Source organism: Rhinolophus sinicus, chromosome 17 (genome assembly GCF_057876585.1).
Source record: "Rhinolophus sinicus isolate RSI-liver-muscle chromosome 17, RSI-T2T, whole genome shotgun sequence".
NCBI classification, from domain to species: Eukaryota; Metazoa; Chordata; class Mammalia; order Chiroptera; family Rhinolophidae; genus Rhinolophus; species Rhinolophus sinicus.
The window spans coordinates 211,061,947-211,077,886 of NC_142517.1; the positions used below are offsets into that span (position 1 = coordinate 211,061,947).

The 15,940-nt window shown below is 55.2% G+C and overlaps 1 protein-coding gene across 3 annotated transcripts in view; it reads left to right on the forward strand.

The window, feature by feature from the left end:
• The first annotated feature begins 134 nt into the window (after positions 1-134).
• Positions 135-15,940, forward strand: part of RAMP1 (receptor activity modifying protein 1) — a 38,221-nt gene continuing 22,415 nt past the window's right edge. The window contains exons 1-2 of one of the 3 annotated variants that reach the window (XM_074315859.2): positions 135-335; positions 12,867-13,005. In XM_074315859.2, the coding sequence (XP_074171960.1) occupies positions 284-335; positions 12,867-13,005 (191 nt within the window). In that variant the 5' untranslated portion in view covers positions 135-283. Of the gene's footprint in view, positions 336-3,916; positions 4,636-12,866; positions 13,006-15,940 lie in introns of those variants that run through there. The other 2 variants (XM_019740936.3, XM_088794320.1) reach the window with 2 other exon arrangements.

A 15,940-nucleotide genomic window follows, 5' to 3' on the forward strand; every position in this document is an offset into this window, starting at 1 on the left:
CTCGGGCCCGGGCCGCGCTTCCGCACACTGTCCCGGCGACTCGCGTGGGTTGGGTCGCGTGGCTGATTCAGCCTCCTCCCGGCGCGGCGGGCGGCAGGTGCTGGCCCGCCCCACTCCCCTCCGGGTGGCGCTCACCGCCGCCCCCGCCCGGCCGCCGCCACCCTGGGAGCCGCAGTGGGCCGGGCGGGCCGCCTCCCACCGCTCCCGCCCCCGGCGCGGCGCCGCGGCGGCTCAGTCCTCGGCGGGGCGCGCGGCGGGCGGACCCGGCTCGGCAGCGCACGCCATGGCCCCGGGCCTGCGCGGCCTCCCGCGGCGCGGCCTCTGGCTATTCCTGGGTGAGTAGGGCCGGGTCCCGGCCACCCCGAGTCCCCGCCGCGGCCACCCGCCCGGCGTCGTCGAGGGGAGGCGGGCGCTGCGAGGGCACTCGGTGCACCTCTCGAACGTCCCCTCGGCTGGCGGGCCGTCTGGGCTCCGCGACCCGGGCTCCGGCTCGGCGGGAGGCCCCGGGGCGTGGGCGGGGTCCGCGCAGGACAGCGCCTCCGTCTGGGGGAAACGGGCCGCTTTGGGGGCATCGGGGGGCCCAGGGAGTTCCGAAAGGCACGGGCAACTCTGCCCCGTACCCCCGGGAGCTCACTTGTTTTCAGGAGGAAAACTAGGACGCGCGGGCTGCCTGCCCCTTGCCCGCACCTCTGCGCTCTCCGCTGAAGCTGCGGTGACCGCCGGCTCGGGCTTCCTTAGGCGACGGTGTGTGTTGGCAAAGTGTGAGAGCAGGGACCGGGCAGATTGCGTACTGGCGAAGCACAACCACGGCTCTTTATGTAGAAATTAGCTAAAACTGAACACCTGGCAGTTGCGGATTTGCAAATCAACCTCCCTGGGATGCCTTTGCTGACTTCCAGCCCATTTCCACGGCTCCCGCGCTCGCTCGTGACCTGGGCTTCTGGCTGATAGGAGTTCTGAGAGGGACTCTGGGTGAGGTCGCCGGCGGCGCTGCCTTCCTCTTTGGGAGACATTATGAACTGAAACACAGTACCACGGCGCGCAGGGCTCCGCGAAATGGAGCAAGCAAGCGTCTTCACTCCCTGTGCAGTTTTCATAAAATGCTAAGAAACCTTTCTAACCTGCTTTAGTTATTGCACTCAGTCAGGTATAATATTCAGTTACCTTTTAATAAAAACGAAATAGGTCGTTTAAGTGGAACAACCCAGTGGCCCCCGGAGCCATTACCGGTACCTGTGGCCTTTCCCCACAACAGAAGCACCTGCTGAAAGGTGCCCCTCGGGGTGGGTACTGGTGACGGGGAAGCAGCTTGGGGTCATGTGGCTTGTCCTGCAGATGGCCCGGGCTCTGGAGGAGAGGGGCTGAGGCCTGGCCATTGCAGACCACGGTACATGCGCCAAGGAGTGAATCTGGAGGAACACTTAGCAGCTGCTTCAGTATGTCACCTGAAAACGGATTTTGCCACTTACGTGTTTTGGCTGAAGCTATGTGTAAAGCAGCATCTCCAAATATTCTCTTCTTTTGTGTTGCGGTCCATTTGGCTTGACATGGAATGTAGTGTTTTGGTTTCCTAAGAAATGAATGTTTTCTGAGCAAGGGAGAGAGCTGGGCTTGTCCTTTTTCTTTTTCTTTTTTTTTTTTTTTTATATAAATAAATGTTCTCTGCTGGTGTCCAGAAGCTGCACCCTCTAAAGCGTGTGTAAATAAAACAGTGTGTCATGATCACATATGAAGACCTTCCTTGTTTATCAAGAAAATGATGCATGTTCTGGTGAAAGTCCAAAGTCCTGTGAGCTCACGTTTTTCTGAGTGGTCTGCCTAATGTTGTATCTTGGAAGAAATAAGCCCAACTTTATGAGGTTATCAGTAAGTTCGTGTGGTCGGAGCCCAGCAGGAATGAGTGGAATATGGAACACGCCGTGTTTCCTGCCCAGTTGGAGCTTTTGGTGATGCAGTCTGCTGCCCAGAATGGCAAAGTGGGATTTTTTTTTTTTTTTAAGTATGCTAGTCTTGTGGGTTCAAGGGCTTCCTGGACGGGCTTTACACGCAAGCTCCTTTTTTATTCAGTCTGCTTGCTTTGTGCATGTAATCATTAAAATCTACTGTTCATATGATTTCTTTTTGCTCTGGGTTTCGTGCAGGCTTCTGTTGAGTGGCGTGACCACATGCATTTCAAAAGTCTTGTATACAGCCACTGAAAAGTTTGTCATCAGTCAGAAAAGGGGACATTTCCAGAAAACCCAGGGTCATTGTGTGACTACGTCGTCGTGAGCTCCTGTTTTTATGAGCCCACCTCACGGGGGTGCTGGCGGGCACTGACTTGCGTGACCTGCTTTGTCATCTGTCTACCTGTCGGGGGAAACGTGCGCCTTCCCCGGGAGGCTGTGTATTTATATAAACACAAGTATAACTGTTAGTAACCTCCTACGACATCACAGGAAATGTAATGTATGTGACTACTTCAGATTGTCACACTTTGGTGAATCTGGAGGTAGTTCCAGTCCTAGAGCCCAAATCTGAAGAAGACCCGTTTGCTAATCAACTCAGTGTGTCTGTTTAGTCCCCTGTGTGTTAGCTGGACGAGACGGTGCGGGATTTTCTCCCGTCCACAGGCACAGGGCAGCCTGTGTGTGGTGTCAGGCCCAGGCCAGGGCATTTCTGTCCACATGGGGGTAGCGGGAAGCAGCATGACCAGGAAGTGCTCAGTGGGTGTCCTGCAGGGGCGGCCCCCTGGGGGAGTCTCTGCCCCTTGGTTATTTCTTTCCCAGAATGAACTGATTCCACAGCTTGTACTCAGTTACACTTGCATCTGGCAGTGTGTGACAGGAGGGAACCTGTGTGGTGTGAATCCTAGCCCCCCAAGAGTGGAGCCCCATGGGTGTGGCTTAGCAGTCCCCCTCCTTCAGGAGCAGAGCCGAGGCCCACCTGGCCTGCTGGGCTCTCCCCTCAATGGACTCTGACCCAGGCCCGCCATGGGATTGCCTCTGGGAAGGCATGGGACACAGGCTGTCCGCAGCCCACCACACCAGAGGGGTCCTTCGCCCCCAGCCCCAGCTCCCAGGGGGTCCGTCCACACCAGCCCGCACCCCGCCCTCAGGACAGGATGGCCTTGGGCTGGATAACGTTACTGGAGAACTCGTTTGTTTTCTGTAAGGAGGGTTATGTCAACACAGGGAGTAGGAGGGCTTCCATCTGAACAAGCCTGCATTCATTTTAACATAATGAAGTTATTGTTGTCCATGGAAACGTTTTTTTCCCCCTAGGATTGTTTTATTTCAGTATTTTCTTTGACATCGGAAGACATCGCTTCAATCATCCTTTAACGCACGGAGGCTTTGGTGGAGCAGGGACCATGAGCCAAGCTTCGGCAGGGGGCCGGGGACCCTGGGGCCCGAGCGTCACAGCCAAGCCTCTTTGGCCTCATTAGGCCTCACAGTGTCTCTTTTATTTTGCTCCCTGATGACTCCCTACCCACCATGTGAGTTCCCACAGTGGATTCTGTGAGACCAGAGACCCAGACGTCCTCGTCACCCACCTGGCTTCACGTCCACTCTGCCCTACACTCGGTGTCCTCCAGTCCCACAGGCCACCCAGCCCTCTCCTAGATGACTGCCCGCCTCAGGGAAGCCTCCCCCCTGGCCGCCCCGACCCACCTGGGGTGGGTGACCTCCAATGCTGCCTGCACGTCTCCCTCAAAGCCCCATCACACCACACTGGCAGTGTCCCCCACGCGTACCATGTTGGACCCAGGTCACTCCCTCCCGTCAGCAGCTCCTGAGTGAACAGAGAGTCTGCTAGAAACCAAGCCACAGAGAAGCAGTAACCCAGCCCACAGCCCGGGCAGCACCCACCCCTGCTCCCCAAGGCTGCACCCCCACGCCCGCGAGGCCCACCAGGAAGAGTTCTGAGCCCCGGACATCACCTGGGAGGGCAAAAGGCCTACATGTACCCAAGCAGATAGTTGGATAATAACGCCTGCCACGTGGTCACACACTGGCCAGTTCTCAGCTGGGATATAAGCAGTTCATATGTCACGGGAGAAGAGGCCTAGAAAGCAGTCAAAAACAGAAAGTGGGTGACACTGACACCTAAGGCTGGCTCTCTGTGCATGTGTGTTTCTCGACCCTGTAAGATTCCATGGGATCCGTCTGCGAGAGGAAAGCGGGCTGCTGGCTGGGTAGAGAGCCAGAGAAGGGAGCACTGGGGAGAGGCCTGAACCATTCCTCCTGGATCCTTCTTTCTGTCACACAACGCGAGTGGGTCACATAGTGTCATGGCTGGGACAGGTTCTGGTAGGCAGACGGCCTGCAGGCTGCCCTCTACAGCCCAGGACAGCCCCTCCCACGGAGGATGGCCCAACACGAAAGTCGTGGGGCCAGGGCTGAGAAGCCTTGCTCCACATGGTAAGTGCTGCTACTTCCCTAGAAGGAAATAAGCTTTGGGGCAGGGCTGGAAGTGGGGACCAGGACCCCGAGGAGCTTGGGAAGAGTGCCCCAAATCCCCAGGACAGCTCTGCAAAGGCGCTGGTTGTTGGGACTTTGTTGGAAGTCTTTGTGACTGAGCAGGAAGGGGGGCTGGAGGGAAGGGCATTTGGACCCAAGACTCGCGCTGGAGGGCCGGGTCCTCTGGGCCAAGGTAAGCAGCCCAGATGTCTCCGCAGGCAACGTGAAACCTGCAGGATGTTGGGGGTCGGGAGGGGCGGCGAGATGGAACGTGTGGATGAAAAGGGCGCTGGGCTTCTGTGCCGTGGGGTGGGGGCAGGAGACCAGGCGGGAGGCAGGAGATGGAAGGAGTGGAGAGACCCCAGAGAGTTCCAGAGGAGAAAGGAACGACAGCCGTGGGCTTAGATGTGGGAAGTGCAGAGGCAGGAGCATGGATACCAGCTCCACAGCCAGGTCGGTAGGAGCTGGAACTCCGCAGCTGGGGCTTCCAGGGAAAACCCAGCCCCCAGTCAAGTTCAGATTTCAGATCAACAACAAATTGCTTTAGTAGAAGTGTGTCTCAGGTCACATTGAGGACATACTTATATTGTTTTAAAACATTGTTTCTCTGGCATTGAAATTGAACTGGACGTCTTGTATTTTTATTTCCTAAAGCTGGCAGCCCCATCGCAGCAGCCACATTGGGTGAGATGTCCCTGGGACACTCAGGGACGGTGGCAGGTAGGCAGGTGTCTGCACAAGCCCAGGGCACAGAGGGAGGTGTGGCCAGGAGAGTGTGTGATGAGAGCTTTGGGTGGGAGGGATGTTGAATGATTCTTCCTTAGCATCATAAAAACCTATTTGATTCATCCACTGGTTTTGAGTGGTAATTGCATTAATTTATTGATTGATTGGGGAGGGTTAATATCAAAACCACCTGCTCACAAAACAGTCTGTCCTGCCTACACCCACCTGCAGATGACTTGTTCAGTTTCTAGGAGTCTCACGCTCGTATGGGTGGGACGTTTTCCCCAGTTTATTTTCTGGTCACTGCTGGAATGTAAGAAAGCGCTTTCTCCACATTTGTTTCTTGTTTGACCTCCCTGTACTCGGCTTCCAACAGCGCTTGCTTCTGGCTTTGTTTTCATTCTTCTCCCCTTGGCTTTTCAGCCCAGAAGGGCCATGGTCTCACCTCCACCCAATTTTGACTCTCCTTTTGGTTCCTGCTGCGGCTGGGGTGGGGCCAACTCTGCTGGGTGGGGAGTGGCCCGTGGGGAGTGGCCCAGCTGCCTGCCTCCCTCCCTGCTGAGGGCAGCAAACCTGAAACCTCCGGTCTTCTTCCTTTGGGCAAGATGCTTTTTCACTTTATTTTTGCTGGGGTGGGAGAGGGGTAGACAATGAGTCGCCTCGCCTCGCGTAAAATATGTTTTTATGATGTTAAGGAAGAATCGTTTAGCATCTCACGTAGCCTCCTGTCCGGTTGTGAATTTACTCTGTGGCTGGCGGGCTGCTGGCCCCTGTGAGTTGTGACCCAGGTGGAGGGAAGGTTTGCCAGCCTGACTCTTGCTGTGCATCTGGGGCCAGTGGAGCGCTTCTCGGGTCCCTGCTCAGACTCGGGAGTCTGCTGGCCGCTGTGCATTTTGAGTTTTGCTTCACTGTTCCTAAGGGAGATTGTTCCACACTTTCTTTGGCGGCTTTTCTGACAGCACTGGGTCTTCCTGAAAGAGGTGTGTGACCTTTCATCCTTTCTGTCTGTGCCAGAGTGGTTTGGACGGTGTGTGAACCATGAGCTCGGCCCCTTTTTGGTGGTGAAGATAATTGAGACCCTTTTCAGTGTCTTTCATGGCACAGTCCACGTGGTTTTCTGTCTTACAGCAATGATGTTGTCTCCTGTGTTCCCATGAACTGAACTGGTCCACTTCATCCGACACGTGGTTATAGATAACCGTCTTACTTTCCTACTGTTTCCTACTGTTTCTGTGGATATTGGCCCTTTCTCGGCCCAGTTTTAGGGATTATTTTTGTCACATTTCTTGATCAGAAATGGCCAGTGGTTTCGCTCTGTTCACTATCTTTTCCCCTCAGAGAACCAGCTCTTTTTCCCTGAATGCGGAATTCATGTGGTTTTTCTCTTTCTTGTTTAGGAATGAAACTCACCCACTCTGTCCCCACTATGTCCCCTGAATTTCTTTCTGCCATTGATATTGTCTGGATGTTCCGTGTTTGTGGGTTTTATTTCCGATGTACCACATAGACTGTTTGAAAGCAAGTTTTTAAAAACCCCAGTGGTTCAGGCTTTCTGGTTTTCCCCCGACACTTGCTGCCAGTCTTCCTGCACTGTGGTCCGGAAGCAATCACAGACCACCGCCACGCAGCTTGTGTTTGGCTTCCTTCTGGCCTGGCAGGATTTTCCCTTTGTAAATGGCCCATAAACCCATGGGAAGAGCGTGGACGTTTGGCGTGTTAGGTGCAGTCCTCGTGTTAAACTATGTGACTTAGGTCCTGTGCCCTTTTCATTTTCGTCTTCCAGCTCTGTCAGGGGCTGTGAGCGCTGGTTGAAGCCAACACTGCTTTTGTGATTCCGACAGTGTCCTGGGGCTGAGTTCCTGTGTGCTCCCTGTGGGGAGAGATGGAGGAATTCACACGCGTGGGCCCTCCCAGCACATCTGCATGGCCAGTTCTAATAGTGGGGCCTTCTTTATCCCAGACATTGCTTTTTTTAATGCTCACAAAGTACACATAAAATTTACCATCTAAACCGGTTGAAATGTACAGTTCTGTGGCATTAGGTACATTCGCATGGTCTCCAGAACTGTCTCGTCTTCCCCAGCTGTAACTCTGCCCCCATTAAACATTCACTCCCCATTCTCCAGCCCCGAGCCCGGGGCTCCCACCCTGCTACTCTGTCTCTGTGAATTGACTGTTCGGAACTTCATATGAGCAGAACCACACAGGGTGTGTCCCTCTGTGCCTGGCTCGTTTCACTCAGCACAGTGTCCTCCTGGTCCATCCCTGCTGCCGCGGGTGTCAGAATTCCCTCCTTTTTAAAGCTGAATGATAATCCCTTGTGTGGACGTCCTACAGTTGTTTATCCGTCTGTCGATGGACACTTGGGTCTCCCCTCTTTTGACTGTTGAGAGTGGCGCTGCTCTGCCTGTGGGTGTGCAAATGTCTCTTTGAGACCCTGCGTTCAGTTCTTTGGGGTTTGTACCTGGAAGTGGAATTAAGGGGATCACGTGGCACTAGGAAATTTAATTTTTTGAGGAGCCGCCACACTGTCCCCTGTGGCTGCGCCATTTCACCTCCCACCAGCAGTGCCCAGGGCTCCACTTTCTCCGCATCCTGACATCACTTCCTCTCTGTCATTTTGACGGTACCCGTCCCGATGGGCATGAGGCGCCACTCGCCGCTTCTCAGGTGGAATTTAGCTTTGTCGGGGGTGATATTGTGGCCCATCATTCTTTAGTCTCACTTGCCTGACGCCACTGCCCACCTTTTGGATGCCACTTCGTTTTTTTAACCTGACTTAGTGTCCCATTTTCTTGTCGATTCAGGGGACACGTTAACAGGTCCCCCACACCCAGCACAGAGCAGGCACTCGAGGTGGGGAGGGAAGGAGGACGCAGCGTCTCTGGGCCCGAGCAAGGGGACCGTGTGCTGGAACTGCAGCCTGGCCAGCAGGGTCAAAATCAGGTGACAGTCCGGAGAGCCTGCGTTGTGGCAGGCTGCTGCTTTAGGGGGGCGTGAAGGGCCCCGGGCCCAGGCAGACTTTCCTCTCCTCTCTCAACCCTTGACTGGCTGCCCAGAAGATGGCCGTGGGTGGGAAGTCCTCTTGCCAGGGTTGGAGAGCTTCTTGGGGGGTAGGACCTGCTGAAGAGAGAGGGCTTGTGACAGAACACAAACACTGAGACACTGAGCCAGGGGGAGGGAGGAGGGAAGCACCACAGTGGGGAGATGCCCAGGGACCAGGTGGGGAGATGCCCAGGGACCAGGTGGGGAGAAGCCCAGGGTCCAGGTGGGGAGAAGCCCAGGGCCCGGGTGGGGAGAAGCCCAGGGTCCAGGTGGGGAGAAGCCCAGGGACCAGGTGGGGAGATGCCCAGGGACCAGGTGGGGAGATGCCCAGGGACCAGGTGGGGAGATGCCCGGGGCCCAGGTGGGGAGATGCCTGGGGCCCAGATGGGGAGATGCCCAGGGCCCAGGAGGGAATATGCCCGGGGACCAGGTGGGGAGATGCCCGGGGCCCAGGAGGGAATATGCCCGGGGACCAGGCGGGGAGATGCCCGGGGCCCAGGTGGGGAGATGCCCGGGGCCCAGGTGGGGAGATGCCCAGGGCCCAGGAGGGAATATGCCCGGGGACCAGGTGGGGAGATGCCCAGGGCCCAGGAGGGAATATGCCCGGGGACCAGGCGGGGAGATGCCCGGGGCCCAGGTGGGGAGATGCCCGGGGCCCAGGTGGGGAGATGCCCACGGACCAGGTAGGGTGCCACCAGGGACCAGGTGGAGGAGCCTGAACAGACTGGTGGTCCATGCAGGGCGTGCCAGAGGTTGCCTCCCAGCTCCACTACTCCTGGGCTGTGTGACTCTGAGCAGGTTACTTAACCTCTCTGGGCCCATCTGTCCCCATGTGTAAATGAGAGAATAGAAATACCTGTCATGTTGTTTGTTTGAAAGGATTAAATAGTCAAATGCCTGTGGAGGGCTTAGGACAGGGATTGGCCATGTGAGCTGCGGTTGTCACCATCCTGGAGGGGGCTTTCCCGGCATGTGGCAGTGGGAGGGGAAGCAGGGAGTCTTCTGGAATCAGTGTGTGATGATCCTCCATCCGATCCATTTCTACCCAACCTGCTTCCAGAAACAATATAGGTGGTAGCTCTTGATAGAGACGCAGGTATCATAAGGTACCAAGGTGTGATGTGGCGTCAGATCCCTGTACCAACGCCCACTAAGGGAGGACAGAATTCACAGGGTGCTTGAAGCGCTGGGGAGAGAACCGTCTCTGGAGACTTTGGTTGAGGCCCAAACCACTCAGAGCTTTTTAGAAGCCAGAACAGCCCCGGGAAGTCAGTGGTCAGTGGCCAGGAGTGGGGTGTCCCCCACGACACCCACGTCTTTGGTCATGGTGCTATCAACCCCCAACATTTCCAGAAGCCGCTGAGGGTGGGCGCTGAGTGTGGAGGAGGTGTGGGCTCCAAGGCCCACGTTCGGTCAGCTGATGACAGTTTTCCTGGCAATTACAGTGTGGACCGGCGCACACGCTCAGAGAGCTCTTGGCCATGCGTGGAGGAGGGGGTGATGGTTAGCCGGGCCTGGAGGGTTGAATAGGAGTTTTACTGGACACATAGTTTTTTATTTTCAGTTTGTTGTTGGTTTGGTTTTCGTTTTCTTTTTTCAGAACAGCTGAGGAAGGCTGAGGGCAACGTGTTTGAACCAAGTTCTGGTTACGTCATTCTCTGAGGCGCTCGGTGACAGGCGGGCGGGCAGCTTCATGGGGACTGGCTCCTGAGTGCTGTAAGCAGGGGAGAGTGGGAGGGGGTGATTCTCTGGCCACTGGCCCCTGTGAGGTGCGCAGAAAATGATTCATGAGAACCTGCAGAGCAAGGGCTTTCCAGTGACAATTAGAAGATCTGGGTGGCAGACAGAGACAATACTTTATAAAGTGTTTGTGGAAAATAGAGGCGAGCAGGAGGAGAAAGATAGCCCATAATGGCGCCACTCAGATAACCCACTCTTGACATTTCTGTTGAATTTATTATTTTTAAACAGCTTTATTGGGGTATAATTGACACAGAATAACTAAATGTATTTAAAGGGTACAATTTGGAAGGTTCTGACATACGTGTACACACATGTGGACTCAAGACAGTGTGTGTGTTTATCCGTCCTCTCTGAAAGTGCCCTCTGTCATGTCCCCCTCCTGTGCTGTCCCCCTCCCCCTCGCCCCTGCTGACCCTAGGGTCAGAGGCCCCTGAGTGTCCTGTGAGTTCACATTTTGAGGTTCCCATTTTTCAGATACACTGTGACCAGTAAAGAAGAGGCCTGCCCGAGTCCCATGAGGCCTCCTCTGTGCCTGGCCTGGAAAGTTCGGGGTGCAGGGGGTCCCTGAAGGCACGTGAGCTCCCCACCCCCACTCCCAGCTCTCAGGCCACAGTGGGGGCTCTGTTGTTAGCCCCCAGCCTGTCACTCAGACCAGCAGGCCTCCCAGAGGCCTGCGGCCCTTGCCCACATCCCACCCCCTCACCCCACACTCCCCTCATCCCAGCCACCCCCAGCTCTGGGAGGAGGAGGATTTGGGGGCTGTGGTTCTCTCTCTGCAAACATGCAATTAGCAGCAGCAGGACGGGCCTCCTGCCAGGTGTGCAGGCCCAGACCAAGGGCGACCTGAAATGAGACAGACCCTTCAGTCCACACTGCCAGGCCCTCACCTCTGCTTAGGCACCAGGTGCCAGAGGTCCAGATGCAGCTGCCCCGCAGCCCCGGAGCCCAGGTCCCCGTGAGGAGCCCGGCCGCCCTGCCTCTCCGCCCCCATGACTGTGCAGAGGGACCCTCCGGCCCTCTCTCCTCTCAGGGGCACTTTCCTGCTGTGAGGACAGGGAGCACTCCTCTGAACCCCCAAAGGAGCACTGGGTTCCCAGGGGTGCACATGCCAGGGAGGGCTTCTGTCCTGACATGCGCAGGGAGGAATGCGTCTGCTCCCAGCCTTTTAAAGACATGAGTGATGGATGCTTAGATTTGCGGTCACACAGCAGCAGAACCCAACAGCTGCTTTCAAAACTTTTGGCAGTTTTATTCCATTTTAAAACTGTAGTGTCTCTTTCCAGTGAAAGAAGCCACGTCAGGCTGGTTTAAGAAAAGTGTGTCATTCTCCTAAACGATGAGTGGTTCCCAGACCCCCCAGCAGCGGGCCCCCCTCATCCCAGTTGTGGGAACTGCAAAGAAAAAGGCCGGGCTCTTCTCCCCCAGGGCAGGAAGGAAGGCGGGGGTCTTTGTCCCCACAGAGCAGAGGTCCCACCCTTGGTGGGAGAGAGAAGTGAGAGATGCAGCATCCGGAGGGACCAGCCCAGAGCCAGGCCAGGGTCAGGGCCAGGCAGCAGACCCTCCCCAAGCGTGAGTGCTGAGGCTGCAGGACAGGGTGGCAGGCGGCTCTAGTCTGTGGGCCAGAGGACACGGGAAGAGATGACATGAATACATGGGGGCCGGGGGGGCACCTGAACAGGAGGGATTATAGACCAGGGACTCCCCTCTCAGAGCTCGGTCCCACCTGGTGGAGGGGACAGTGGCCCTCCTGGTTCCCAGCAGCAGCAGTCCCTTGAGGAGGTGGCACTGCCTCGCCCTGGGACTGGCTCTGTGCAGCCTGTTCTCCTAACCCTCCTGGGACTGGGGATTCACCAACATCCTTGTAGTAGGTTTGTTCAGTGTCATGTCCACCGCAGTGGGTTTCTGTTTTGTGTAACCAGAACCCTGACTGAGGTGCATGGTCTTCTCCATTCTCCCTAAAACTGGCCCTTCCAGAATGGGAGGGGAGCCCCCCCCCAGCTTCCTGACCCTCCTGGGGCCAGCCCGAGGCACCCGCCTCACAGAATGTCCACTGATAAACTGGTGTCACCGTCTCGTTCATTTGACTGTATTAACGTGCAGAGCTGCTGGGTGCCGGGGAGGACGTGTGTGTCAGAAAAGAGTGGGAGATGACAGGGCAGCGAAAACAGTTCTCAGAAAAGAAACATTCTACCCGCCCAAATGAGGCGCTGAGAAAGTTGGGGGCAGCTAAGACCTCAGACAAGGAGAAAGAGGAGGACAGGCCGAGTGTAGGCCTGGGGTTTGCAGAGCAAGGCGTTCAGAGGGGGAGGCAGGGTGGGTGCCGGGAGCAGTGAGGGGTGGGGACCATCTGGGGGAGACGCTTGCATGAGGCTGGCTTGAACCGGTGGCTTGGAGCTCCTTCCTTGGGCCTTGGCACTTCACCTGCCCCACAGGTGCGCTTTCTTGGGATGTGTCGGTGGGGCAGGTGGAGCCACTGGCAGAGGACCCTGTGTAGCCTGGGGCGTAGGAGGTGACCAGCGTCTGGACCCGAAACAAGATGTGGGAAGGATGCCACCGCCCCATGTAGAGGCAGACAAAGTGGACGTGGGGCCTGCAGAGGAAGTGGAAGCCCGGGGGCAGGGGCCCAAGGGGACCGCTTTCCTGCCCGCCCAGCGTCCACCAGAGCTGTGGGGAAGTGAGTGAATTTTGACTGTTGCAGTGCACTGCTTGACCAACAGTTTTTAAATTTTGATCGTGTATTCATTGAGGAGGGAGGGTCGAATGCATGTCATGTCACAGTTTGTCGGCTGGGGATGACAGTCCCTGATGGATGTGTGGACAGAAGAGCCCCGGACCTCAGGGAAGGCCAGTGGGGGGCGGGGGAGGGGGGCCGAGCCGGGAGGTGACAGTCCCTGCACACTGTCGTTGCAGTGCATCACCTCTTCATGGCCACTGCCTGCCAGGATGCCGACTACGGCGCCCTCCTCCAGGAGCTCTGCCTCGCCCCGTTCAAGGTGGACATGGAGGCCATCGGGAAGACGCTGTGGTGCGACTGGGGCAAGACCATCGAGTGAGTCCCATGTGTCCCCTGCGGGGAGGGACGGGGCGGGGGTGGGGGCCTGGGGGCCGCAGGGCCTGGTGAGAGGATTCCACTGGAGGCCAGTGTGACGGGATGTGGCCACGGATGGGGGACAGATTGAGAGAGAAGGAGGTGAGTGCAGACAGTGAGGGCAGGAGGAGGCCAGTTTCTGATGACCAGAGGTCTTGTACAGGGGTCTTTGAAGCGGCAAGAGATGGAGGGCCCCCGTATGTGCCACGTCCAGTCTGAAATGCTTGTGGCCCCTCCAGGTGCAGGCGTCTGGGGGACCACGGAGAGCACAGCCGAGGGCCCAGGAGCCTTGGGTGGCCGAGTCTCTGTGACAGGAGCCCCAGCGTGCAGGGATGTCCCTGCTTGGTCCCCTGGTCAGGCCAAGTCCGTCCTTCCCACGCTGTTCAGGGCTCAGAGCTCCCAGGAATGGTGGGAGGCTGTCACTGGATGGGGTGGCCCGCAGCTCCCCACCGATGGTGTCTGCACGGAGCCCCTTCTGCTTTGTGACTCGGTAATTCTGTCATAATGCCTCTCTTCCCCCCCCACACACACAGATGGGAATAATGATCATTCGGGCCCAACACAGTTTGCCGTCATCAGAGCCTCACGGTGATACAGCTGGAAATAGAAGCATTGCGGGGAGGGGTGCTAGGAAACTGATTTTACTTAGAAAGAAAATCAAGTTAATGGAGGGAGCAAGAAACAAAAGCCCCCATTATAACAGCATCTCTGCCAGTCAGCTGGGGCCTCCAGCCCCGGGGTCTGGGGTTGGCAGGGTCGTGGCCCAAGACTCACCCACCCCAATCCCTGGAACCTGCCAGTATGTTACATTGCACGACATATGTGTATATTCATACCAGGGGTTTTGATGTAACCTGTGCAACCATGCAGATATGCAGATGAAAACATGCGTGAGTTCCCCTTCGCCTTGCTGTAGGGAACATTCTCTATAACAATATTTACTTCAAGGCTTGGCTTGTGAGGTTGTAGGGCCTGGCAAGCCCGAGGCCAATCTGCAGCCTGGAAGAGTCAGCTGACTGCCTGAGGCCCCGCCCACAGTATCAGAGATGCTCTTTGACTTACAGCCAATTTAGTACAGATGTGAGCCACGTCTGCAAAACCCCTGGCAAACCAGGTCAGTGTCTGGTTGAATAACTGGGGACTGTAGCCTGGGCAAGTTGACGCAGGAAACTAACCATCACCTGGGGATCTGCGAGTCTAAGCTACACTCAGAGGGAGGTTCGGAGACGTGCCGTTTGCCCTCATCCCGGTTGCCCCAGCACCACGGCTCCTCTTGTCACCCCATCTCCACTCACTGGCTCTGGGTAACCGATCTCATTAGTTTCTGCTTTTCGTTTCTCATATTTCTTTTGCACAAATGAGCAGGCGTGTGTATTTCTTTTTTCTTAAATCTTCTTCTTTTTTATCATGTTTCCCTGAAAATAAGACCTAGCCGGACAATCAGCTCTAATGGGTCTTTTGGAGCAAAAATTAATATAAGACCCGGTCTTATTTTACTATAATATAAGACCAGGTATAACATAACATATAACATAACATAACATAACATAACATAACATAACAAACATAACATAACATAACACCATAACATAACATAACATAACATAACATAACATAACATAACATAACATAACATAACATAACATAACATAATATATAGTATCGGCTGTAATATAATATAATACCAAGTCTTAAATTAATTTTTGCTCCAAAAGACACATTAGAGCTCATTTTCCAGTTAGGTTTTATTTTTTGGGGAAACATGGTACATGAAGTATAGTATAATCTAGGTATTCTTTTTGCGCTCTGGTTTTTTTTTCACAGAACAGTGTATCCTGTAAATCAGTACTTAGTGCATCGAGAGCCTCTGCATTCATTTTTACAGCTGGATAGTTATGAGCAAATCTCAACATCTTTCCTGTGTTTAAGGGCCATTCTTACACCTTTTTGGGAATTGTTTGTTCATATCTTTTCCCGTTTCTATCAGTTTTCTGGCCCTTTTTAAAGAGCTCTGTGTATGTTAGAAGAGACGCTCGGCCTTCGTCTGCAATATGCATTAGATATTTCCTCCCGGTTGGTCAGTTGCCTTAAGACTTTGTTTTTGGTGGTTTTGTTGCCACATAATTTTTTTCATGTAGTCACGTGCATCTGTCTCCTATCACCTCTGGATTTGAGTCACAGTTGGAAAGCCTCTCTCCACCCAGGTTCAAGAGGAATCCACCCATGTTTTCTTCTCAAGCTTGCATGCTTTCGGTGTCACATCTAAACTCCGGTTCTGTCTAGAGTTTATTCTGGTGTGCAGTGTGAACTGTGGAGCGAAAGTTACCTTTTTGCAGGTGTGCTGCCCAGCTGTCCATCTTGCCCCCAGGGATCTGAGATGCCATCTTCGTCTTGTACCAAACTTCTCTGTACACTTTGCCCTTTATAAACAGCCCCTTTTTCAAACCTTCCTTGTGTTACCTGCATCTCCAACATTCCTTTCTGCTCCAGAACTAGCAGTGGGTTCCACCTACCGAATGTTTACTTCATTGCCACTCACCCCATCCAAGAAGGTTTCATTATGACAGCAGTGTTTATTAAGCATTTACAACCGTGTGTGCTGGGCCTAAGCACTTAGCATGTTACCTCATCTACGTAAGCAGCGATCTTGGGAGGAGGCAGAATTATTGCCATCCCCCCTTTGTCTGCCCAGGGTCACAGCTGTAAGGTCTTTGAGTCTGAAGTCCCAGCTCTTGACACTCGCGAAGGCACGAGGTGGTGCCCCTGACTCAGGAGGTGTGGCGTGCCCTGTCTTTGAAGGAGTGTGGCTCTCTGGGAGGTGGATGCTGGGTTTCGGTGGCCATCTCAGCCCCTGCCAACGCCCAGCGGGCCTGGGGAGGTCCACTTCTGATGCCAA